Source organism: Eutrigla gurnardus (genome assembly GCF_963514095.1).
Source record: "Eutrigla gurnardus genome assembly, chromosome: 9".
NCBI classification, from domain to species: Eukaryota; Metazoa; Chordata; class Actinopteri; order Perciformes; family Triglidae; genus Eutrigla; species Eutrigla gurnardus.
This window is the reverse complement of record NC_139923.1, coordinates 13,559,284-13,586,704: the sequence shown is the minus strand read 5'-3', so window position 1 is coordinate 13,586,704 and position 27,421 is coordinate 13,559,284. Positions and strand designations below refer to the sequence as shown.

Sequence of the window (27,421 nt, the reverse complement as noted above, 5' to 3'; positions counted from 1 at the left end):
TATATGAATGTGAGTCTGCTGTCATGCAGGGACTGTAACATGTTTGAATAGGAATGACAGTCATATGTTCCCGCTGTAAGGGCACGATACACTGGGGTGTTGGGTTGTATAGAAGGATGTAATGCGATGGGTGGGAGGGCAGCTTTGTCTTTTAGAGGCCAGATTCAAGCACCTTTATCAGAAAGCAGCTCATGTACTCGGCTGTATTCTATCGAGAGGGTTCATAAGGAGCCGTTTTATAGAAAACGCCACACTTAGTTTAACATTCATGCTAGAACTGTGCTCATATCATGGAAATAAATACAGTGAATACAAACTCTGCCAATGTTGAAAAATAGGCAATAATTGCCCTGATTTTCTTTCTTTAAAAAAAAAAAAAAAAAAGCTTAACAATTATCTCAAATCATTAAACCTTCATAAAATGTTGCGACTTGCGAGAGGGAAATTCACAAAAGTTATAGCAGCAAAGGCAGAGATGTTCTTACTTTAAGTCCCTATTATGAGATGATCCTAAAACTGAAGTAACAACTCACCATTATGTTGCACAATGGTGTTGTTAGACCCGACCTGCCTGGAGAAGCCCACGGTTTTCAGTTTTCTAGCTGCCAGTTTGTAACAAATGTTCTCAGTTAACATTTATATTCTCCAAACAAACCCAAGCTAAGATAACGCTGGTAACATCACTCAGATTATTTCCTCTCAGACCTCCAAAACAACAGGGTGACGTGTTCTCCACAAAGAGGAAATTCACTTTGACTTAGCATTTTTTAATTATTGTTGTTCTATATAAGCAAGGATGCTCTTGATATTCAAACTGAAGGTGCTCAAAACTATTGTTCATTAAATTCAGCTGAGTTATCTGAAAACAGACCAAGACCTAACCACCTTAAAATAAGTCATCAGCCCTTTTCACGCTGATAGTGAAGAGCTTAAAGGATAGGTTCACATTTCTGACAATGCCCATATATGTCCATCAAGGGATTGTTGGTTGCTGTAATTGTTCCTCGTGTCCACACTGGCTCACTGTAATGCTGTGTGCTGAAATCCACAGTCCTTGAAAAATGATTTCAACATTTTGGCAAATATTTCTGCAATCTGCGTCAGTCAAATCAGTTTGGTATTCCCAAGTCACAGACTTTTTATTATGAAATTCCCTCTGTGTCTGCATCGTCTCCTTGCTGAGCTGCCACAGAGGGATGATAACACCAAGCAATGATTTAGTTTAAAAAGACACATTTTGAAACTACCCAACCGATTTGCATAACTCAGACTGCAGAAGTCTCACATTAGTTTAAGCTAAACTTTAGTATTTTTGTCGATTTCTACTTAATACCACTACTTTCATAGATTTGTGGTTAGAATGGACAGGAACCATTTTACAGTGACCAATAACTGTTCAATGTTCTTATAGTTCTTATAGATCACAATTAGACCTCAACAGGAGGCTCTAATGAGTGTGAAGGCTCATTATTTCAAAACTTTTTAAGAATCGACAGAAATCTGCCTTATTCCGTCTCTCGTTTTCTTGTTGATTTGTTTTAGGAACATTTTGAAAGAAATACACAGCATCTTTAAAATAATTTTAGGAGCATAAGCGATTAAGGACTCAATGAATGACAACATGGCTCGAACGTTTTCTGTGTCATCTTGTGGTGGATCTTTAATATTTTCATTTCATATAAAATGTCAGGCAGGTGACTGGGGATGCACCGATAACTGATATCACGCCGTGACCGAGTATCAGCAACAAATCTATTAAATTAAATTCTGTGTATATACTCCAGACATTATATACTGGAATTGTAATTCCTGTTAAAGTTTTTGATCAGTTGGTTAATGCATTAAAAAGGATTATACTTGGATTGTAATTCCTCTTCATTTTAAAGATTTTTCTTTTAACCAATTAGCTGGTGTAGAATTTATTATTTTAATAATAAATAATAATTTACCAAATTTACATTTTTGTATTCATTTTTTACATTTTCTTAAAAGTTAGGAAAGAAATATGTAAGTCAAACTTGTACCCAAAGCCCAGGTATCTCTATCAGGACTTTAAAAGTCAGATCGGTGCCTCCCATCAGCCGACATTTACCTGAATGTAGTCCAATAGTTTTTGCAACATTCGATAGTCCCATCCATACAGATTTTTGATCTAAATAAGAGTTTACCCCACTTCCTTCAATATATGCTATATCTTGCAACACATTCTGTTGCGTTGTCTAAAAAGTTGCCCAACCTTTCCAAACTCTTGACAGTAATTCCAACCCCCTGTTGTCAAAGTCTGCTTTGCTTGCTGCTTTCTGAGGCGAGGCTGATCCTGTGGTCCACCCAGGAGCCACCGGTGACCATGGAGATATTCCTACTCACAGGGCAGTCATACATTTGGGTGGCCGGAAGGCTGTCATTAGCTCTGTGTACGTGTGAATGTCAGACAGGCGGTCACTGGGGAGGCGATCGGAGAATTGGGGAGAAATTGCTGGCCAAAGCAGTCCTGGAGGTGCCCTTGGCTCGGTTTTAGTATTTGTTCCAGGAGAGTGGAGACACAGTGGGGGGAGATGGTCCGCCGAATGCAGACTGATGGAATATTCAGCAGCTCTGAGAACCAGCTTTTTGGGGGTCGGGCGTATGTGTGTGTGTGTGTGTGTGTGTGTGTAATGCATCCATCTTTGCGTTAGCCCATGTATCTTTGTGCCCGCCTCTTTCTTTATATTGACTCAATTGTTTGTTTGGAGCTGCAGGCCAGTCAGTCTGCGTTCTGCCTCTGTCCATGTTGTGTGTGTGTGTGTGTGTGTGTGTGTGTGTGTGTGTGTGTTGACAGTAATGGAGGGTTTGGCGTTTGCTGCCGGTGGAGAGTTTATCATTACTCTAATCCCTCTGGAGAGATATTCTCTTACCTAAACCTCCCACGCACATCCTTCCCCACGCTCAGGCCGGCAGATCAAATGTGTTGTTTGAAATATGCTTTTCAAATAGAAAACATTAGGCAATAAGAAAATAGTACACTTTTACTTAATTTGTCCTATGTGTCCCCTCCTCTGCTGATTTGATCAATGTGTTTAGTCAGGCCCCAGTTGGCTCTACGTGTTTAGTCATGGCTCACTCACTCTTAACTGCAAAATGTTGTTTAAATGTTGCAAAGACGTAGGAGGTGTTATTTTGTTCTGGCAATCCACTGGAGACCAAAGAATGAAAGTCCTCATTATTCACATACAAAAAGTGTCTATGATCTTCTTATCTAATATCAGTATTACTGTTTTAGTCAAAATTTCCTCTGGGAAATAATTAGCTTAGAAGCCAAATGAAAAGTATACCTCACCCTGTCTGTCAGAATATGTTCTTTTTTCAAAAGGAGTGGAAACTCTCTACCTCTTTCCAGTACAAAAACTTTCTGTAAATGCAGGTAGAAAGTGAAAGCAGTGTGTGAGAAAAGGATTGTGGTAAAGCTGGGTGTATCTGGACTCTCAAGCTGTGCTGCAGGGCACCTGTTCTAAATGCTAAATGTGTGAGCAAGCGATTGGTGCAGCGCTGCCAATATGTGTCCATGGGAATGTTGCGATGGGAGCGCGGGGAGATTAGCCGTGTGGGTACTAGGGGTCAGACAAAATAAGACCACATTAGACAGTTTAAGATTAGAAATGAAGCAGAGGCGTGGAAATTGTGGCCTGAGTGTAACCATTAAAGCACGACGTACCCGGGAGATAAGATTAGGCTATAGCCGAAAGCTATGCTTGCTTGGGATGCTACTGAGCCCGAGGCTTTTAGAGATTTCTAGTCAGCTGATAAAACTCTGTATGTCTCAAAACCAGTTTTCTCACAATCAGCCGGTTCTCATGGCCTGTAAACAACTAGGAAAGATGACAGGAGCTGTGATATTGCTGAGAAATGTGCTGATTGGAATTTTATGTGCTGGGTCATCATTTTCAAGCTATTTTGTGTCAGTATCTCACATCAGAGTGGTAGTTAGGAGCAGGTGGCTGCCCCATCCAGGCGCCTGCCAATAGATAATCGACCAAAGACCCCCCACAGCAGGACCACATTGATTTGGCAGAAGGGAACGCTGGCCCTCTCTCCTCACAGCACAAACTCATCTGCTGCTCTTTTATGTACGTTTTTGGGGATGCAGAGCTGTCTCCACTATAGCTGTCTTAATCCTCATTCGAGTACCTGTCAAGAGTCATGAGATCATTGTGCTTTTCATGCAGGCAACACACCAATCTCATCACTCCAGCCTCCAATCCCCCAAAGTCCCATTTGAAGCAACCCCATTCCCTTCTAAGTATTAAGACTGGTGATGAGAGTCATCCACTCATAGATCAAAGGCTTGTGGCCACCAAGCTGGACGCCGCCAATGGTAGAGGTTCCTCCATCCCCCCCCTGCCTCATCAACCTCCTCTCAGTATGGACCCCGCCCTGACACCTGCTCCCACTGTGCCGCCCATGATTGAGATATCAGCGCCTCTCTGTTCAGCAGGCTGACCAGCATATATAGGCATAGACATTGTAAATCCTGTTTGGCCTTGAGGTTAAATTTGCTTCAAAGAAAACTGCATGTATCATTTTTCTACATTAGTCAAATAAGCGATGCCCAATGTTAGCTTTGATTGCAATCCAGTCATTTGGACAAAAACACCCCCCAAAACAAAAATAATTCCCTATAATTTATGAGATTATTGTCAACAGTGGTCATTTGGATTTGCTTTTTCATTTGCATCTGTTGATGGCAGCAGATTATTGCTCGGCAGAACTCCTGTTGCAGCCATTGGACCATCTGTCCCGCCTCACCCAGTGACACTGGGATGATACTCCACTGCCAATGCAAAATGCACGAAACCGAGCATCAAATCTGGTGAGCTTTTTTGTTTAGAGATAAATGACTCTAAATACGTCCAGCCTCTAAATACGTCCAGCCTCCACCAGGAAAATGCTAAAGTCCACAGTGAAAGTACAAGAAGAGAAGTATGTAAACATTGTATCCTATATAACAGACGAGCACACAGGGAGTGCCAGTCCTCATCATGACATCGCTTGCCGTTTCACATTGTATTGTGTTAATTGGTTGCTTACCCACCAGCTGGAAGTAATGTTAATACACTGAGGAGAAGCCGCCACGCTAGCTTCCTGGAGCGCTTAAGTGTGCCAGGGCATCTTGCATGCATCCCGTAGCTGGAAGTGAACTCTTTGATGTGATTGCTTCTGAGAAACGTCATCATTTATTGATGCTTCCATTAAAGTAGCATAGACATCTGTGTAGAGTTGGAGAGGAGGAAGGGGAGCACACTGGTGCAAACAGGAGCTCACGAGCTAACTACACAGAAAAATGCCCTCCCATCCACTCCGGCACCATTAGCCTTTAACTTCCTCTCTCCCAGTCCTTAGCTTCATACCTCTAGTCCTACAACAAGCTGAGGAGAAAGTGTTTGATCCACTGATCCGGTTTTTGTGATCGCTGATACAAGCTAATACGTTTGGTACAATATTTGGCAGCAGGAAGTTGTCAAGTGGAGGACTTCAAGTTTTGTTTGAGCTGAATGACCTGACCTTGAAACCACTTAAGCTTCAAAGTAGCTCACTAGTTTTCCTAATTCCTTAAGTTGACAAACATCCTCATCATTCTTTTAGGAAGTGAGGTTACGTTAACATTTCATCAAAATAGGTTTGAGACCCAAATGGTCTCGCAAAACTGAGTAATACGATTTGAGCAGCTTTATTGGACAGTGTTTGACGTAAGTGGGTTTGGTGGGTTTAGTCTTGATTTGTTATTTATGAATTCAAATTCGTCAAGAGTTTATGTGAATGCATCAAATATTTAGAGTTTATGGCCTGTGGAATCCCAACCAAATGGTCTACGGCAAATGTTCCTGTATCCCTTAAAATGTCGGTACCGTTTTCATTAGAAACTGGCTCTCAAAGATGTGAATAATAGAAACGATTGTAAAAATAATAGCGACGAAAGGGCTGTCCTCATCTCGAACCTTAAAACTGCTCCAGCTAAGGCGGTACCTTGCATGGCGGCCCACTGCCATCGCTGTTTGAATAGGTGAATGAGAGGCAAACTATAAAGTGCTTTGGATAAAAGCTCTATATAAATGCAGCCGTTTACCATTTATCCATTTACATAATGGCTTTCTTCGTTTTTGTCTTCATTCCAGGGTCTGCCAGGGACGTGATGGCACCTGCTGAAGTCTCGGAGCAAATGGTCCAGAAGCTGAGAGGCAAGAATGAGTTTACTGTGCTGGCGACCCTCAAACAAGAGCACCTCAACTCTGGGGTCATCCTGTCCATTCATCACTCTGAGCACCGGTATGATCAGTTCACATCATAATATGATGAACATTGTGTTATGTAATACAAAGAAAAGGGTAACCATTGCCATTCATTTTAAATATAACCACATTGTTATTTGATATACTAGATATGTAAAAACACTGCATAGAGTTCATTTGAGATATTTTCACAGTGTGAGTCAGAACTAAAGCTGCTGATGAAACCCACCTGATAAACCATAATTAAAGCCGTTTTCTAAATTAAGAACCACCTCTCCGTTTTGTCTTAATATGTCAATTGAAACCTGAATATTATTTATTATTTTGATCATTTAGATGTTTTACACTCCAGTCGAGTGAACACAGCAGATCACCCTGGATGACAACTTATTATTCGCAGTCCATCAACGATCCAAACACTGAGCCGGGAATTACGGATCAAAAACTGATGAGACACTATCTGCAGTTAGCATGCTAATGTCTTCCATTAGTTAGTGGTAGCTGAGCCGTTGGATGATCAGAACGGCAATCTGAATCCTCATAATGCGTTGATTGAACAGTTTATACATTAAAGTCAGTCCTGAGAAGAGAGCTCGCAGGGATGTTAATGACTTTCTCTGCTGATGATTAGCTTTCTCAGACATTCATATGCAACAAAGCAGCACTGCATGGTTACATTTGGAAAGTAATGAATAGTCCGACGTATTAGCCATTGCATTTATGGTGCCGGGGTGAATGTGCATGCATGGCGGGGGGAGAGTTAAAATATTAGATTTGGTCTGCAGATAAATCAATCCATTGCTACACTTGCTTGAGTGTCTTTTTTCTTCGTCTTTTTTTTTTTAAATAATGTTTCCAGCAAATGACTCTAGTTTAAATAAGTCTGTCTTCAGAGCCAGAGGTGATGAGTGTGTATCAGCAGCTCCTTCCATTAGTGTCACTATGCTGGGTGAATCTCAGCGCTGTGGAGACGGGGATTCTGCTAGAATACTAATACGCCAACGTAAAGAGTTGAACCTCTCTACGTGTAGGCTATTGTTGCGTGTTGCTGATGTTGCACTTAACAGCCATATAGCACCATTACGCTTGACAAGTGATGTGATTAAATTCTAAATGGTGTTGCGAATCCGAGGAGATGTGAGTGCATTGCTTGGAAATGAGTGACATGCATCCCTCAGCACCGTGGAGGAGAGGAACCGCTGAGTTTAGCCACCCTGGAGATGCATGCAGGTTGTTTTAACAGAAATAAGGATTCAGTTCCAGTAATGAGAATGTAATGCAGCAAGACTTTACAATGCAGGGATGGAAAATTCTTCAGAGAAACTATCATGGTATGGCCTTGCTGTCCCTTTGATTCTGCAGGTTCCTGGAGCTGGAGAGCAGTGGCCAGCGCAGTGAGGTGCGTCTTCACTACCGTACCAAAGGCCAACAGCCCCACACGGAGGTGTTCCCTTACAGCCTGGCTGATGATCAGTGGCACAAGGTCTCCGTGGCCGTCAGCGCCTCTCATGTTATACTACACATTGACTGCAACAGGTAAGATGCTATCTATATAGGTAAGATACTGGGGGGGAACACATTAATCACACATCTGATCTTGATGAACTAATTATTCAATTTGAAAATCTTTACTGATGTCCGTTGTATAATTTGTTGAGAATAAAATGACATTACAACGGTCGATGGAAACCAGAATCCTCAACCCACTGAGGGCTGGACTCAAAATCAAAAACATTTTAAGTGAATAATTGGCAACACAAGTGACTAATTAGGAAACAAGAGAAAATGAGGCACAGGTGAGACACATTAGGGCGGATAGAAAATGAACTGGGAGGGAACACACATCAGTCACCTGAAACGAGAGGTGAGTACATGGAACAAATTAAAATAAAACAGGAAATCAATACAAAACCCAACATCATGACAAGCAGGTGAAATTGATTCACAATCACGTCTGCTTCCTGAATGGACAGATTGATATCCCTGAAGTTTACCTGGCTTTGTTGTGATGATGTACTGTGATGATTAAGTGTTCCCTTAAGTTTAAACTGTGTATATATATATATATATATATATATATGATTTTCTCCTGTGATTTAAAAACAAACTTTAAATTAGGGATGCAACAATCCCATATAACGCTGGATTGCAATCAGCCTTATTACCAGATCGGGTATCGGCCATGACACGATCGATCCACATTAAATTAAGTCTTTGTCAATATCATCATAAAACTTTGTGTGTCCGCTATCCATCATTTATTGCGTAATGGTGAGCCACCAACTAGGTTTTTGTTTGTCCGCTATCCATCCATTTATTGCGTAATGGTAAGCCACCAACTAGGTTTTTGTTCCGCAGCGATACAGCGAATATTACTGAATTCCATTCGTAAATTATACAGATTTTTAATTGTTCCTGTGTTGGAGTTTCGGAATTGATACTCGGAAAAGAAAAGTTGCATCGGTGCATCCCTACTTTATATTATCATCTGTAGCTGTCACAAAGAATCACTTTTGATTAAAGTTCAAACGTTAAATCCAAAAAACCCTTTTGTTACTTTAAATGTTACTAACATTATATTGACAATCATCAGAACTTTGTATTTGTTTTTGCAGGATCTATGAGCGGGTTGTGGATGCCCCATACATGGACATACCTGAGGATGCTTCCTTCTGGCTCGGACAGAGAAACGCTGCTCATGGCTTCTTCAAGGTGAATCACGAATGTTGATGCTTTTCCTCAAACTTGGTTTATCTCCTCCCTCTTTGTTTGACTTGTTTGGTTTTATTTATTGTAGCTCTTGGATTTAATTGTGCGCATTCCACGAGGCTTACCATTTTAATTTGAGGGTTCTGCCTACCCTAGGAATTGACATTTTTTGTCATTGTTTGTTCCCTTTCCTTTTAGTCTGCAGCTAAGCCCAGTGCAATTATCTCAGCAACCCCCACAAGGCTGATTTGGGAGAAATCATTAAATAGCCTCTGGTGTACGCTCATTAAACTTAGTCTATAGTATTGTTATTAGGCAGAGAGCCTTGACTGGACTGCACTCCAAAATGTTCCACCTGGGGAGACAAAATGTCAGCTCACCAGCAACTATAACTAGTTTCCATCAGCCTGCAAGTGACGGATGCTGTGGTGATGTTTGTACACGTGTGTCCCGGATGTTGAGTTTCCGCTGTGTTAATTGGTCGATGAAACGAGCCTTGGAGGTCACTCACTAATCTTGTCACGTAGCCGCATCTCTCCTCGCCGCTCTCTGAAGCCTTGATTAGTTGCGTGGAAGGCACGTCTCCTTTTAAAACACACCGCTTCATTAGTACACATGCACTCTCACACACCAGCAGTCGATGTGTGTACGTGGTTGTCAGCCGAAGTCGGGAATCGCCAGCAGTAATAGTAAAGGCTTTAATGAAAAGGAGCGTGCCTGCACCTCTGCCTCACAGCTCAATACATCTCTTTTTGTTTTTCTACGGTCCACACACATCATAAGAGAGCTCAATCTATTTCATCTTACTCGTGTGTGTACTGGTGAGACAATTTTGGATTACATCAGTGGTGTGTCATTTGCAGGGGATTTGTATGCTGGTGTCGTAAAATGTTCAACATCCTAACTTGAAAGGCTGAAAATGATTTGTTTTAAATTCAGGCAATCCCAAATGCAACAAGAAACAGAAGCAATTAAAAGACGCAAATCAGATTTGACTTTATTCTGAAGTTTTTTTTTTAGTCGGGCAAGATATAGATTTATCTTCTCGTGATTGTATGCATGATGTTAAAATGTGAAATGTGCCTTTTTTTTTTCTCTCTCTCTGTCAAATACACATTTCTGCTACAGATGGGAAGCTAATTGATGCCCCACATGATACTGCGTGCATTCTGCAGTAAACAGAATGTCACCGACTCAGAGGAATCACTGGAGAGTTCAAAATGTCTTCTTTTTTTCAGTTGCCAGGAGGTGCAAAGTCGAGCAACTGTTGTTTTAATAGAATAGTGGTGCAATGCAGGCTCTGCTTAAATTGATTAAAAAAATGTTTTTCCCCAATCCAATATCTTGTGTTAACTATTCCCTTATCACAAATATCTCTTCTGTGTGCCAAAAAATATATTAACTATTTTTGATGACAGATTTATCATCACATGTGATTTGCGGTTACTATGGCTAACTGTAAATCTGCACTTTTTGGGATTTTGGATGTCTGTTGGCAAAAACTTTGTTTAAAAAGAAATGTAACTGAAATCTACGGTGTTTTCTCACTTGAGAAAAAAACATCTGCTCTGTTTTTGTGAAACAAGATAATTATCTCAGAATTACAAGAAAGTTTTTTATGAATAAAAAACTTCTGCTCTCTTTTTCTGAATTTACGAGAAACTGGTGCCTTATAAAACCTGAAGCTCTCATTAGGCCACGTCAGGAATTCATGAAAACTTTTCTTGTAATTCTGAGATAATTATCTTGTTATTTCAGAAAATATTGAATTTATTTATTAGAAAATTGACAGCTCCCTATATCTGTTCAGCTTCTTATCACACCACAGCCACCCTAAATGTTAAGTGATCCAATTGAATCTAAAGGATTTAACACAACAACCTCTTTTAAATATGTCACATTACTGATAAACACAGTCTAAAAGCCATTTCACTTCGACTGAAAATACATACTTTCCAAAATAATTCAGTAAAGTCTCATGGTATCATTACAAGTTTGACATACACAACTCCAATCTACTTCCATTTCAGCAGGTTGCCGTGAAAAATCAACAACTCATTTCCACAGGATTTTAAATTTATAGGTGGTAAATTGAAGTGGCAAGACAATTTAAAAAACAATTTCTCCTAAGTTGCAGTGCTCCACTTCTGTAAGGGAAATAAATGCACTCAAGGAATGAAATGGCCAGGTTACCATGGCGACAGAGTATTGCGTGTGTATGTGTGTGTGTGTTTGGCCACTGGACGAAAGGCTATCAATTGGGTGTGTGAATCAAATTGAATCTGTATCTCCTGTTTATGCTTATCAGAGGAGATTGGAGGGGAAAAAATAGGAATTCCATCTCCCTACTAAGACTCCCACATCATTGGGTCGCTAAACTTCCTGTCAGTGTCCGGTTATGAGATGATTCATCTGAGCGACTACATTGGAAACATATTATCTTACAGCTTGCATCTCTGTCTCTCACTCCCCAGATTGGAAAATAAATTTGCACTCACTCTGGGATTTAAAGCTGTTCCTGTTTTATGATTGCAGCAGTTACCCAGGCTCTATAAACGGCATTGTTGATTTTTGTGTTCGCGTGTCCTTTGGTTCCACGTTATCTCATGTGGAACATGTACCAAAAGCACACTTAGACACCACTGCCACTTATCCACTTGCTGCACATGAACATGCTTCATTTCATTTTTATTGGCTGTCGGCCTTCTGTAAGGTGTTGTCCTCCTTGATTGAAATGTTTGCCGTGTGTCCTCTTTTGCAGGGAGTGATGCAGGACGTGGAGATCCTGGTGATGCCACAGGGTTACATCTCCCAGTGTCCAGATCTGAACAGAAGTGAGCGTCGCCTCTTCCTTTACACATTAAAGAAGCATTTCATTGATTGTTTGATTTAATTGAAATGACCTCTCGCACTTAGTTTGTAAGGCACTTGATTGCACTGATCTTTTTTTTCCACTTAAATTCTTGAAAGTCTATACACACTGCAGTAAAACTGCTTTAAAACAGCTTAGCAATCGAGAAACACGTTTTCCTCATTAAAACGAAGGTTAATGAAATGTTTCGCAAATAGTAAATCAATCGGGGTAAAGGAGGATTTTCCACACTCTCTCCTGAGGAAGTGTGGATGTATTTTTATTTATTTTTTTTTGTTTTTTGTGAGGGGCAAAGCAAGCTCTTCTGATGAATGTGTGCCTTGAAGTTTGTCTGAATGAAGAACCCATCCCACACATTTAAGAAATTAAAAACATTCATTCATCAAAATCTTAGTTCAGCATGACTTTCAGTACGCGGTTATCATTGAAAAAATGTGCCTCATAGTGCAGCGGCACACTTTTTCTCGGATGTTATTATGATAACTCTTTGCAGGTGGCACTATTTTCTTTGCCTGTCCCACCATGGGGGCTGCAGCTCATGCTAACTATCCAGTTGTGTAGCTCGTTGGAGACAAACTGTCTCGCCTGCTAACAGGGACGACACACATTTCAAGGTTTACGCAGATTTTATGTCCCCACACATCCAAACGTAGCCAGAGGACACAGTTTACAGTAAATGAGTTCCTCTTGCGGAGAAGACAACTCTGAATATGTTTCCATTAATAGAGAGTGAAGAGAGGCATTGCAGTGAGTTGTTGGTGATTTCCCTTAAAGCAAATTATTAGGTTAATACATTTAAATAAATAGTAGCTTTCCATAATGTTTGCACTTAAGACCAATTTAGTTTGCAAGGATTGTTTGTATTATTGAGTTTTAAGGTTAATATTTAATTAAACAATATATAATTTATTGCACAGTTTATTGAATAATTGCACCATGTCCAATTATGTGTACATTTTATCTGTCACTAACAGTTTATTCATTTGCAATTATCATAAATAATAATTGCAGGTAAGTGTTTTATGTGTGCTACATAACAGTTTGATGTATTGTCTCTTGTACTCAGCATGCCCAACCTGCAATGATTTCCATGGACTTGTGCAGAAAATCATGGAACTGCAAGATATTCTTGCTAAAACATCCGGCAAGGTAATGAAATGTGATATAACTTAAAGTTAATCCATTTTGTGTCATCTTTAAAAAAGAAACTACCATTTTAAATGACCCGTTAAAATTGCAAATTGTGTTAGAATAGAATAATAATATCCCCACACTATCCTGCTGCCATTAACATTCATTGCAACAGGCGGTCAGCGGCGTTGGCTATTGTTGAAATCCTTTCTGTTCTGATGCAGTAAACCGTGTGTGTAAATGGGGTTAATGGTGTCTAATGACTTACTTTTGTGATGCCACTGGTTTGCTTTTGAAGATCTGCTTTCTACATGTGAATATAGACACACAACGAGGCTGACTCTCATCTTTTTATCCTTCTTGCCTTTTGTGTTGTTTTGGGGTGGTGGCGTGAGCAGCTGTCCAGGGCGGAGGAGAAGATGAATGGGCTGGATGGCTGCTATTGTGAGAGAACCTGCAGCGTCAAGGGGGTCGTCTACAGGGAGGACGAGGGCTGGACAGATGGCTGCAGGAACTGCACATGCACGGTGGGGTTTCACTGTGTGTGTGTGTGTGTGTGTGTGTGTGTGTGTGTGTGTGTGTGTGCGTGTGTGTGTGTGTGTGTGGAGGGCTGTGTACACTGGGAACATGGGTGTGTATGTAAGAGTAATAAAGAGCAAGGGCATTCCATTTTAGTGCGTGTGTGTGCATGCGTGCGTGAATTATGCGCTTGTCATTCTGTATGTGATTGCGGGGCTGTTGTATGCATACATACGTTTTTACAGCCATTTGAGTGTGTCATAAAATAAATAGATATGCGTGTGTGAATGTGTGTGTGTGTGTGCATTTGCTCGTGCCTCAGAGAGAGGGAGAACATGCATTTTTCATCATGTCTGCAACACCGTGTGTTGTTTTGTGCTGTGTGTGTGTCCGCATCAGTTTGGCGTATGGGTCCATGTATTCGATTATCATTTTTACATCCGATGCTCCTATTGTTGGTCTTGGTCTTTTGTTTCGCTCCTCTGTTCATCAAGTGTGTGAAGGTGGGGGTGTTTGTGTGTGTGTGTGTGTGTGTGTGTGTGTGTGTGTATGGGGGGGCGGGGGGTGTTTTGCTAGGGTGGAGGTGCAGAGTGCAGGGGCCCCATTGTCGACAGCTTGTATTCTCATTATTTCCTTGCATTAGAGACGTGTTGCCCCAGTTATTATAGAAAAAAGATACTGTATTGAAAACCTCCACAGTACTCAGGATTAGACACATCAACAACAGTGCTTAGTAATGCTCAGCTCTCTCAAGGGTCTACTTTGCGCAACATAAAGTGTGAATAATTGCCAAAAAGAGAATTAGAAGCGATTGGAGATCTGGGGCTTGTACCACATCAGCAAACAGATTTCATCCCCTGTCAGTCTACTCGGCTTTGGAACACGGAACTCATTCAAAGCTACCGAACTCATCCAACCAGCCAATGAGCTGCCTTCGCGCACCGCTACCCATCATGTAAAAAAAATAAATAAATTGGAAATCACATATCTCTCAGTGCACCACACCTAATTGCTCTCGACAGATGATAATTATCATCAGGGATTTGTTCTGCCTACTCAACCAATGAAATCGCTTCATTCGCTAGCAACAGTGTTGCCATTCCTGGGCTGCAATTAAGGAATTAAATGGGATATGTTCCTTACCTTATGTGTGGCAATTAGCTGTGACTTTTAAAATTCAAAGGTCATGCATTAAGATGTTATCAATTATCTGGATCAGGTTCATAGATGTTGCTGTCACAGAGCTTTCATCCATGGAAGTAATGTTAATTATAGGCACAGCCAGGGAGAGAAGGAGATGGCATTAAAATATATTAGATTTACAGGTTGCTGTGGAAATGTGCTGTCGGTTATGAGAAGGTTTACAACATGGGGATTCTACTGTTTTAAAGAGCAAGCAGCTTCTGCCAGAATCATCCCATAAGTGAGGGGCCAGGTCACAGCAGCATTTATTATAATGAAATCTCAATGCTGAATAAAAAAAGAAAATAAACTGCAGCTCAGTCAGACAACTCACATTTAAAATGTTTATTATAGCAGCAGAACATACTTAGTGTTTGGCATCTTGGCTCCGGCCTCATCACTCCCCATAGATGATTACATAGAGATGATGGGAAGTGATGATGAGTTAATATCTTAACCTCCCTGGAGCCTGCAGGTGGATGCTGGGGGGGTGGAGGGGTTGAAACAATCAGACTGACGTGGCAGCAGAAGCAGCCGAAAGGGGGGAGATGGGAAATATTGTAGCTTTAATAGACCGCCAAATAGGGAGGATGTGAAGTAAGAAGATTACTGGAGTATGAGGCATGTCACATGAGTATGAACGATGTCAGTTCAGGCAGTTGTCTCAGCTCGCAGGCTGCACTCCATTTATGTTTGATTTGATTTGAGCAAGACACAGATTCCCAGCAGAACCACTGCTCCTGATGCCCCGGATGGGTTAAATGCAAAGGACACATGTCATGTACCGAACTGTAGGAAGATTAAGTTTAGGTCATAATACTGTTTTAAGGGAACTTCTCAAAATATTTGTGAAAAAGAGAATACATTTAGAAGCATCATTATATTTCTTTCTTTGATATTGATCTGTCAATATGAGCCTGGAAAATCCAGTATCCTTCGCCCTACAGCCGCCACTTTATAAACAACATGTTGCCTTTCTCTTTTCACCAGAATGGCACGGTGCAATGTGAGGCGATCTCCTGCTCTCCCCCTCAGTGCCCGGCGGGCACTGCGCCTGCCTACATAAAGGGTGCCTGCTGCAAGGAGTGCCAACGTGAGTGGAGTACCCTTAACCTCATCACCCTCCTACACTCATACAATCATGGACACAATTGCGTGCAAACATCACAGCAACAACAACCTTCCGCACCACCACCAGATTTAGAGCGTACATCACGCCTCCACAAGGGCTGCCTGACAATTGACCAGGGCTGTGTTGCTAAGCTACCTCCTAACATGCCTCTTGAGATGAGTCCATCCTTTTGCATATACATGGACCGATCAATTATTCACGAGCTGGCATCAAAACACAGATGGCCACCAGTCACACAGGCATGAGCCATTGAATCTGGGATCGCTGCAAGTAATGTAAAGTAGTCCCTATTTATGGCAGACATGTTGACGCCGTGACAACAGTGAAGGTGACAAAAATGTTGAATGACCTGAAATGATGCACACTCTAACTGGCGATAATGTCTCCTTAAATGTATGTTTAAAAAAAAAAAAAAAACAACACTTCTGAGCACTGATATGTTCTTGCTGGATAAATAATTCTGTTTCATCACATCTACATGGAGGGTCTGTTTTTTTTCTACAAGATTCAGCAATGAACTCTTATTAGCCCCCTCACCGCAGCACTCTGCATCTCATATTCGCTCAATTCCCCTCTCAATAAAATTGGATTTCAAAGTATATTAGCTTTTCTCACCCCATCATTCTTCTGGTATTAACCCAAATGAAACGTAAGTAAATGTGACGTGTTTGCTTTTTAAAAGGCAGAAAATAGCTTTCTGTCTTTGTGTAGAGCAAAGGAAGGAATTTGCTGTATGCGGTACTAACAAGAGTGTTCTCACCTGTGACTTATAGAAGGTTACGCGCCATATGAATGATACTTGACGCGTATGTGTGTGTAATTTCTTCGGGAGCTCTCACTCCACATCTTGTGCAAGCTGACATCACTTGAGAACTTTCTCACCACACACTCCCACACACTGCTGCCGTTGCTTTCCTGCTTCCCCTGCAAAGCAAATAATAGACGAGATAAGTCGTTATCAGCAAGAAACCATTCGTCTTGGATTCTAATCAGCTTGCATAGGCATCATTTCCGCTGACCCATGGGCCGTGGCTGCAACACAGGGGGTTTTAAAGTATAACTCTGAATCTGCTGCTGTGTTACACAAATACAAACGCGAAGCTGATAATCCCTTCAAACTCAACACCCCTCTACTCGCTTATTTCCACGAGAAACAAACACGCAGCTAATTACGCATGCTCTGGCTTTGGAGGGAAGAGTGCTGCAAAGACATGATTCGCTCTCCAAAGGAAAGCCTTATCTGGCAGCACAAGGCCTCGCAGGGAGGAGTCCCGAGTCTGTGTTTTCTTTTTTTGATGGTCTACCGAGTAGAACGTCAAAAGGCTGTTTCAGATGTCCTTCACTTTCATGATACACCGCTTTGTGATCGGTCCTGACCTGCGGTGTCAATCATTCCTCTTCCTCATATGAATCTGAATCTGTCTGACCCCAACTGCTCATCAAACACAGACTTTTTGCCCATGTGATTATTTTCACACGGGCGCCTCCCGCCATAGTATAATATGAAACGGACTCTCTCAGCGTCTCCGTGAGCAATGCTTTCTCTTTCTACGTGTAAATGATTCCATCAGTGCTTGAGGTGCTTAATTGGGTTAGATACGCTTGATTCGGTTTGACTCGATTTACCTTAGGACTTTAAAAAAAACTGTTAATAACAAGGACAGATTGTATCATACATGTAAAACAGTACTGCTAAATTAGATTCCTGGTGTTCTGCCAGTGTTCATGTTCACAACCATGTGTAGGAGTGTAGATTGTGTAGAATGAATGTCATCTATATGATTGGAAAAAAATGTTTCTTAAATACCTTTAGAAAATGATGCATGATATATGATAATGAAAAAGTAACAAATATTTTTTTATATTTTGATTGTATTAAATTAATTACATAAGACCTCACTTTGAAATCTGGAAACGTGTAATGATTGAGTTGTTTTTTAATTATTATTTTTATTGGACAAAAGGGGCTCAGCTTTCCTATTCCAATGAAAAGTAATCAAACAATTTGTAATGTTTGGTATTAAAGACAAATAATATAAATAAATTAAAAGGGTTGTTCATCATCAGCAAAAACGGTATTTGTTACATTCGTAGAAATTTGCATTATATACCGACAGCAATAAATAAATAACATTTTATATATAATAAAATGCTATCTTTGGCTGTCGCAGGGCTGTAATAAGTCTATCTAATCATTGAATCCAGAACACATGAACCGCCAACCGGCCTGTCTCCCTGCATTGCACGTCGCCAGAGTCTTCCAAAAACTGCTAGCTTGACAGCTGTGAGGTCTAAAAATAGCCATGTTGGTTGTTTACCTTCATTGTAATAATTTTGGCAGAGGGTGGCCTGAACGGAAGAGCTGTGATTGTCGCTGACTTGGCAACTTTCTTGCTAGATTTAGTAACTTTTGCTCTTGCTGGTTCATAAGACTACAAACACTGGCTCTAAATGGAGAATTCCTTCAACAACTGAGCTCACATAATATATAAAAATCATCAACAATATGGATTGTTAATGCATTTAGTCAAAAACATCTTTGGAGTGATTATTTAATGTGTTGCATTCACATGCATTAAAACAAAACAAAGCATGCAGTTTATTGATACTGAATATGATATTGATGAAATGTATTTTCAGGGGAGCAATATGCTTTTATGTTTTATGCTTATTTTAGATGTGTATGGATGATGATGTTTCTGTGTCTACTACCAGCTGTCTGCTTGTTTGGTGGAAGAGAGCTGGTGGAGGGGGATCAGAAGGCTGTGCGCGACTCCTCTGGCAGGTGCTTGCTGTTTGAATGCAGGGTAAATCATGTCAACACACACACACACCACACACACAGACATGCACGCACGCACGCACACACACACACACACACACACACACACACACACTTAGAGAGAAAAAACACTTTCACATACTTATTCAAAATTATTTCATCAATCCTCTGCAGAAAGAGACACTGCAATAACTCATGTAACCAAGCACTTCAGCTCTGATCATCTCCATGTCGCGGTGCATGACAGCTTACTAAATACTCATACCACAGCAACCTGGCCCAGCCTGAGATGATAAATCAGGCTGGGCATGCAGGATTGTCAACTCAATTTCATTGATCTGGCTCGTCAGCGTTTTCTTTGTGATGCAAAAAAAGACAGAAGGCCAAATCACTCTAATTAGGTTTCCATTCGTAGACCAGAGCAGTGGACCTGTCAATCACAGCCATTCTTCAGTACCAATCATCCCAAACTATATTCATTTCCCAATTATTCCGAGTTATTTGCTTTTGTCTGCCTGACGTACCAGATGGGTGGGTCGCTCACTTCTGGGAGAAATCCACTTGATGACATTACGCCAGGCAGACCCAATCAATCACAGAAAAGTGATTAGAAGTTTTTAATCACCCAACTCTATTGTGTCAGCCATCCCCTCCATGAATTCTGCAAAGCTCCATTAGAATCTGCGCTTTTAGACAGCTGTCTGGCTTACTTGCCCACACCTGGCCCATCTGTAGTCCCAGTTAACTGACTGGCAGTCCCAGGCAGATCAAAGAAATGGGGATGGGGAGCGCTGTCAGTCAGCCCACCGTTGCAGCCTCCTGCAGGCTTCCCCTGACAGCTGCTTGTCACGCCTCTGATCTTCTGTCTGCCTGCTGGCTGCAGGAGGAGTACAAGTTTTGGGTAGTGGGTGGCTAGAAGTAGAGCTTGTTTGGAAAGTTGTTTGGGGACTTTTAGGGGGAGTTTGTTCCCAAACCTCATGCGAGTATAATGTGTGCACCGTATGTACAAGTGGAGGTCATGACACCTCATGGACCTTTAGACAGACTCGCTTAACATGATCCTTAAATCAAACATTTGCACCCTACAAACCGATAGGGAAAGCATATTGTCTTTGTCCAACTGTGTCTAGTGTGTTAATGACTCTAAATTAGCATCAGTCAGAGGGACACGGATGAGATCATTAGAGAGGGCCTGCCAAAGGCATGCTGGGAGAAGGAACCTCCTAATCAGGTTTTACACTCTGACTAAACACACATGCAGGGATAATCCACTAGATTGATTCAATGTTTGTATAATAAAGATGCATCATGAATCATGATGTACAACATTGAGGGTAACAGGAGAGGAGGCGAAACGCGCTTTTATTTCCTTCCAGAAGTAGTTTGGGGAAAAAAAATACTATTGACTAATGTGTAATTGGTTTGTAATGAACACATAGGGAGGAGGGGGAGAGAGAGAGTGGGAGAGTGAAAGAAGAGGAAACACAGTAGATGAATAATTGCCTATATAATTACATCCCTGGCCTTAGCAAATGAAGGGGAACAGAGTGGACCTAATACGTGGCTCATAAGGATTCTTTCTCTGCCCATCACAGGACAGGAGCATGCATCGAGTGGTCCCCAGCGAGCCTTGTCCTGAGCTCAACTGTGCTGAGTCGGAGCAGATCACCTTGAATGACAGATGCTGCAAAGTCTGCAGAGGTACGGAGGGAACGTTATCCTGCTGGACTTTACTACGATGCCATATAAGATTCATTTGAAAACTGAAGTCAGTGACTGCCCGTCAATCTAAAAACAGCAATCATACAAATGATTGTAGGACATGGGCTAAAATTAGCTCATGTTATCATTTGTATTTTTAGCTCACATCAGATGTATTTCCACTATCTATCTATCACTATCTATACTGGTTCCCCTTAAGATTATGAAGTCAGATGGAAGGAAGTGTACCATTGCATGTTTGTGTGCTTTTGCCTTAAAGAGCCTTGGAAAGAAGGCACAGTGTGGATGCTCGGAGACAGGTTGTGATACTTTGACATGACCTTTCCACTGGCCTTCTGTTCCTCCATCACTCCTCTCCTCTCCTCTCCTCTGGGTCTTAACCTTTTTCTCTGCGTACCTCCTCCAGGTCATGACTTCTGCTCAGAGGGCCACGGCTGCGTGGAGCACTCCGACTGTGTAAACCTGGAGGCAGGAGACTGCTGTGTCTGTAAGGATGGCTTCCGCCCACTGCGAGACGATAATGCCTACTGTGAAGGTAAGGCATGGCTCTGAATAACAAACCGTGACTTTTAGCTGAAGTTTATTTGCCCTCTGCGAGTGGATACATTGTTGTCGTGTTTTTTTTTTTTTGTCATTGAGCCTGGGCTTCATCAAAGGGGTCATGAGAGGAACCTGCACTTTGCTTTTTTTTAGAAGGACATGGATTCTTTTGTTCAATGTTATTTTTACACAAAAGAATTTATAGTTATGCTGCTCTGACATCTGAGGTCAACTATAACGCACATATCTTCCGCATAGCGGTAGCAATTCATTTCATGGTATTTATATAGCGTCTAATCACAACATAGGTTATAACAAGACACTTTTCATATAGAACCATACTCCTGATTCCCCCAGGAGCAAGAACTGGGCTTACAGGGAAGAATAAACACCCTTCAACAGGTAGAAACAGAGAGAGGGAAAGGCACAAATTAGCTGGCACACATGTCTCCATCACAGAACGATTACAGATAAATAGACAAACATGTTTGACGTTGAAATAACATGGTGTCTATTCAAAGTATAGGGGAGGGGGGGGGGAGTGTGTATGTATATTAATGACTTTCTTTCCTAGTCATGCCTGAACAACACCTTGCCGCTAACCTTAAACTTTAATACAGCCGTTATGTATCTTTTATTTCTTCCAGGGTCATCTCACAGTAACCATTGTAGGAGTTCTGACGGCTTATTTCACACCTTTCAGAAGAAAGTGTTTTCTGCTATTCGTTCTCGAACATTATGAAAAGCAGTCTCCAGAGACTTGCTTCAGGCCCAGGCAGTGTAGATAATCCAGCACAACTTTAGGTATATTTATTTGCTCCTGTTTTTTTATTATTTTATTTTAATGAACATATCAGAGAGAATTCCTTTAAAAAAAACAACTTTATTGTCACTTCAGCACCATTTTTCTTATATTTGGGGTGCTTTTGTGGGTTTGATTGAATTTTAATCAGAAGAAAAAAACAATTTAAATACATTCACAGTGAATCACAAAATAATGCAGACATTCGCTAAATACCCGAGAAAACATTTAGTTGAAATTGTGCTTTTATCGCATAATCCTTTTGTGATGGGAGACTGTAATCCCCTCATTATTTTCGTCCACAACATGCAGTAACTGCTTAGAAAGCTTTTTGAGAGACTAATGTTTGTCTTCTCAGTCAGTTGATCAATTTGCGATGTAAAGACATGCTAGAGGGCTTTATGTTTGCATGCATATAGTGTCGCTTTGCTGGGGCAGTGATTATCGCCATGTCATCCATCGTCAGTGAGGTCGTTCATTACTGATCGCACACTAAGGCTCAGGTGTCACCAGCAGCGTTTCACTTTCTTTTTTTATGTTGCAGTTTACAATGCAGTTGATTACATCGCCACTGCTCTCTTATAAAAACAGACAGTGATGTACTTGATTGTTTTTTGAATCACCCACGTTACACGATTGAAAAATATGCTCTGTACATCTCGTAAAGGTCATGTCATGTTGCTGGTGAAGCTATGAAAAACCCGTTCACACGGACTAAAACTGTGGTGCTGAAGTTCTCATTTCACATCATGACGGATCGTTGAAAAAATTATGACTTTGTCATCTCCAATGGTATCCTGCAGTAAAATATGTAGTAGACATCATCTCATAACTGCATCTATTTATATATTATACATTATACTGCTTTTGCTTGTTATTATCTATATTAATGAGCAAACATGGCATCAAAGTTGTTCAGATTCTTCTGTATATGACCTTGACATCTGCCTTGTCAATATACAGCCTCTTGATCTTCCTTCTGCAGTGTGTCTTGTGTAGCCTATGTGTGTGTGTGTGTGTGTGTGCAGTTTTATAGCATCTGTTTGTGAGTATGTGCCTTGGCATATTTTTTTTATCTACAGTCTACACAGACACCCTGCAAAATATTTTCTGTCACCTTCTTCAAGATGAGGTTTAGGTGTCAATGGAGCTGCACAGCTTTTTTATTAGTGTAACCAGGGTGCTAAATGAAAGAGTAGTAGTTCACAGCCTCTGCAGATCTCACATGAATGAATGAATGAATGTACAGATACAAGCAGTTGTCTAGACAATTAGGCTGTCTCAGGGAATCTGCATAATTGAAGATACTATCTGTGTTTAATAAATGGGAAATTGTGCCGTTGGTTTGATCAAATGGCAAATGCTAGCCTCATTCACCATACGAGTGTTAAACCATGAACACATCATTCAGACGGTGGTGAAAAGTCATTTAACATTTACTCAAGCACAGTACTAATAGCACACATCTGAGGCACTTGTAGTTCTTTTTCATTTCATACTAATTGAAACTTAGTATATAGTGTACACCACTTCAGATGTTTTTCTTTCTTCTCAATTTTTGCAGATTAAGATTTTAAATACAAAACATCTGTGAAAATGTGATCATCGGCCAATATAAGTATGTAGCTCGACCTCACCACCAACTTCAAAATACTATTATATGGTAATTTATCAGTAGTATAATCAGAAAATACATAATATTTAAGGGCCAATCAGGGGCCATCCTGCATGAGTACCCATGAGGGTGGGGGGTCTTGAGTCAAAACTAGTTTTTTGTTCCACTCACACCCTAAAATTGTTCTGCCCTGAAAACGTGCTGAAAACAACCACAAAATGTTCCCGAATATACTGCAGCTCGGTTGCTTTTTATTTCATCGCTATCACGTGTGCAGCATCCAAGGACGTTTAAAGTGTTGTTGTGGAAATAAGCATAGAGCAGCCCAACCCATTTGAAACTAAGTACAAGCAGACGGACATCAACAGCGTTCATCTCCAGAGCAGCCCGACTCTGGCTATGAAATTGGAAGGCAGTGTTTGTGGCAAGTGTCTGCGTCGGAGACTGAAACCTAAAATTGGCTCAATTTGCTGATAGGGGTTCTCTTCACAGCATTAGATTTCCTGTGTGTCTCTGTAACTTAGTATATTGTTTGTGTCGTGTGTGAAAGACCTGTCTTGCCAAAGGTAGGATACTGTGGCTGGATGAGAGAATGTCTTCACATTATCGGCCCACTATGTTGTGGCTGCGAGGAGATGTGCAGAGAGATGAGTGAAATAGGCTGCTTTCAATTCTAGATGCGTTGCAAGACAGCGGTGCCTGCGAGAGCAGACCAGGATTCTAACTAAGAGTCAATTTCGTGTGTTGAACACAGCAGCGAGAGCTGAAACACAGAGCCCCGCAGGAACATAAGTTATTAAGTCCACACATGACATTTCTTTGAGTCTTGCCAAATGTAAAGACAAACATCATAAAGAGCACAGACAGACGCTAGCTCTTTAAAACATTCCTAGGTCAGAGATGGGCTCAAAATAGCCGATGAGATCACTTCTGTGTAAATTTTTCATAGAAGCAGCAGTAGGGAAAACTCTGGGGGATACTAGCCCTGCCTTTGTGTAAGCCTCTCTCTCATTCTGTGTGTGTGTATGTGCAGGTGCGCGTCTGTGTGTGTGATTGCTGAAAGAGCCCAGTTATTTTTCCGTCCTCTCCTCCTCGTGGTGCAGTCAGGCTGAAGGCCTATTTGGCGACATGCATCCGCGTGTTTAGGCCAGAATTAGACGGAGGGGCGAGCAGTGGAGAAGTGACAGACTGTGTGATTGTCTCTAAATTGAACAATCAGTCGAGTTCAACTTGTTGAGATAATACCGTTATACATGTCAGCATTGGAGGACCGCAGACAGAGAGACGTTTCCCATTGTTGTCTCATTTCGAAATGCCCTACTTTGGGAAGTCTCTGTCTGGATTGCTCAAAAGGAAGGTCTGCTTGGGTGTTTCGTGTTGCATCCATATGGGAAATGTGAAACACAAAATGATATCCTGTGAAATTGAGGAAATAGAAAGAGACAGTGTGCAGTCAGATTGTATTTGTAAGTAAAGCGTATCTCTGATTATTTTTGCCTTGAGGAATGTTTTTTTATGCACAACACAAATGCATAGTTAGATGGAGTGAATAGCTTAATAGATGACATCAACATAAATACTTTACAGCCAAATTACAAATAGACATTTACTCACTAATCACTTTGGTGTCTAGTGTTGTTTGGTTTGATTTTTCCAAAGTTTTGAGATACTTGTACTTTCTGACTCCACAAGTCAATGGAGTGCATTGAAAATGTAGCTTACATATACAGTACAAGCTGGTAATACGCAATATTTTTCTCATTTCCAACAAATCCCATGAAAATCCCAAAACATAGAGTCACACAATATTTTCCAACTTCCTGGGCTGTGCCACATTCTGCCCCAAGCCTATTCATTACTTAATTTGGAGATTAAAATTAAAAAATGGATCATAAATATTCCGTTCCCATTTTCATAAAAGGCTCAGTAATCTATTAAAACAGCTGGGCAATGACATTTTAAGGAAACATTCCCCAAAATGAAGTAAATTGCGCATTTGTTAGGGACTATTTTCAGATGCGGATCATTAAACATTTGATTCTCTAGTGAATATTTACAGCACCAGGATGATATATGTGGGCTTGACTATAAACTAGAAAGGTGAGGGTTTTATTGCCTGTAAGCCACGGCTGTGTGTGTGTGTGTGTGTGTGTGTGTGTGTGTGTGTGTGTGTGTGTGTGTGTGTGTGTGTGTGTGTGTTTTTCCAAGCATGTCGTGTGTGTGTGTACATGGACTGATCCGATTGCCACTGCTGTCTTTTGAATGTCATAAGGTGGCAGCAGGCTAATTGGCTCTGACTGAAGAGCATGGCCTCCTCCAAAACCCCAATCACTGCCGGGATGATCGTTGAGGCTCCACATCCATCTCCCTCCCATCCCTCCTAACTCCTGACTGGCTGTGTGTGTTTATACACACCTCACCTCTGACCTGGCTGAAATGTCACCCAAAACAGACAATCCCGGTGTCATTCAGACAGTCCCCGCAGTGTAAATAACAGTGTCTGTGCTCTGGTTAACCAATATCGTTTAAATTCCACAACAGAAACCTCTTCACTACTCCTCTTCCGTACGGGCTCACACTTAATTCACTGAATGCTTTATACTCAGGTGGAGTTTTTTTCATTCAAATGTAAGCATCCATTACTGCTGGATGATTCAGCTGTACATGCTTTATGTCATAAAGGAGTTGTGGGCTTTTTAAACCCTTGACATAAGACCAAAATACATTTACTCAAGTAGATCTGCAAACCTGCAGGACTTGCATTGTAGTATTTCCTGCCATGTTTACTTTGGTCAATGATCAGGATAATTTCCCCCCCATGCCTTAGCATAACAATGGTTTACTGCTAGATTATTATGAATACTTAATTCAAATGTATCAGCAATGACATTTTTGATGTAAAACAATGGAGCTCTTTGATGGATGGTTAACCTCTCCTATAGCTACTTTCTTCCATTGCACCCAGTTGTAAACGTGCAAGAAAATAATGAATTAATTTTTATCTTAAAGTTTATTTTAAAGTTTTATCTCAATATCCTGCTCTAGATATAATCGATAATATTCAATACATATCCATATGTCAATCTCTTTAAACAGTAGGCAAGGTGTATTAACTCACATAATGACTGTACCTAATGTAATAATTTAAATGCAATATAAGCTCATAAAGTAATAATCAGCACATAATGTTGGTTAATGTGTAACAGCTTTGTGCATAATGCATTTGTTACGATGTGTAAAAGCGTTTTTTGGATGAGAACCCTTCCTTAAATTAAATACATGATGCAAGAGGCATATTTACTTTCAAGCCAATGTTTATACTGAAACATGTACAACAAAATGTAAAAATATAATCAAATGAAAAATTAAGTAATAATAATAAAAAGGATTCCAAATAAGAAAAATAGAAAATAAAATGTATATCACTAGTTGGCAATGCTTTCTGTGATGCTCATTTCTAAAAGGCATTATTACCTATTTATAATGCAACATAATCTGCTTAAAGCACTGTATGGTCATTATAAGCAGACATAATTATTCAGAAAGCTTTAAGTACAATAATCACACCACGTTTTTTGTGATGTATTAGTGTATTATAATTCCCATAGTTGTAAAACATTGTAATTTTTCTATAATGCATTAATCTGTTAGAATTTATTGAAACCCGATTATGAATTACTATAAATGGTAATGGTAATTTGCTTTAAGTAAAAAAATATAATTACTTAATGTACTTTTTATATTTACCTTAAAAAAATGAAACTCACATGAAGTGTCTCCCTTTTGTGTCTTGTATATTTTGATCTCATATGGTTTGCTGCTTTGTCAGCTACCGATAAGTACCTGGAATGTGTGGAACAATTATTTTAGATGATTAGAATAATGTACAATATTTAAAAAAGACAATATACATTAATAAATAGTGCCAAGTTTAATAAAGTGCAGCGTCAAACAAATATTGTGAGACCTAAATTCAAAGAGCTGAGTTGTAGAAGATCAACCTATCATAGAGCTCTGACAGCCATGTGTGCTGCATGCTCCTCATTGTTTAGATCTCTGGAGTGATGGATGATGATGCTCCATCGATTAACATGGGGTGGACAATCTTTCCCAGTTCAACACACACACACACACACACACACACACACACAC

The 27,421-nt window shown here is 40.6% G+C and overlaps 1 protein-coding gene across 1 annotated transcript in view; it reads left to right on the top strand.

The window, feature by feature from the left end:
• Positions 1-27,421, top strand: part of nell2a (neural EGFL like 2a) — a 68,886-nt gene that overhangs the window by 3,234 nt on the left and 38,231 nt on the right. Inside the window, exons 3-12 of the mRNA XM_084017055.1 lie at positions 6,150-6,300; positions 7,626-7,799; positions 8,879-8,975; positions 11,734-11,806; positions 12,911-12,993; positions 13,374-13,502; positions 15,667-15,769; positions 18,524-18,615; positions 20,186-20,291; positions 20,719-20,847. Of these exons, the coding sequence (XP_083873181.1) occupies positions 6,150-6,300; positions 7,626-7,799; positions 8,879-8,975; positions 11,734-11,806; positions 12,911-12,993; positions 13,374-13,502; positions 15,667-15,769; positions 18,524-18,615; positions 20,186-20,291; positions 20,719-20,847 (1,137 nt within the window). The remainder of the gene's footprint in view (positions 1-6,149; positions 6,301-7,625; positions 7,800-8,878; positions 8,976-11,733; positions 11,807-12,910; positions 12,994-13,373; positions 13,503-15,666; positions 15,770-18,523; positions 18,616-20,185; positions 20,292-20,718; positions 20,848-27,421) is intronic.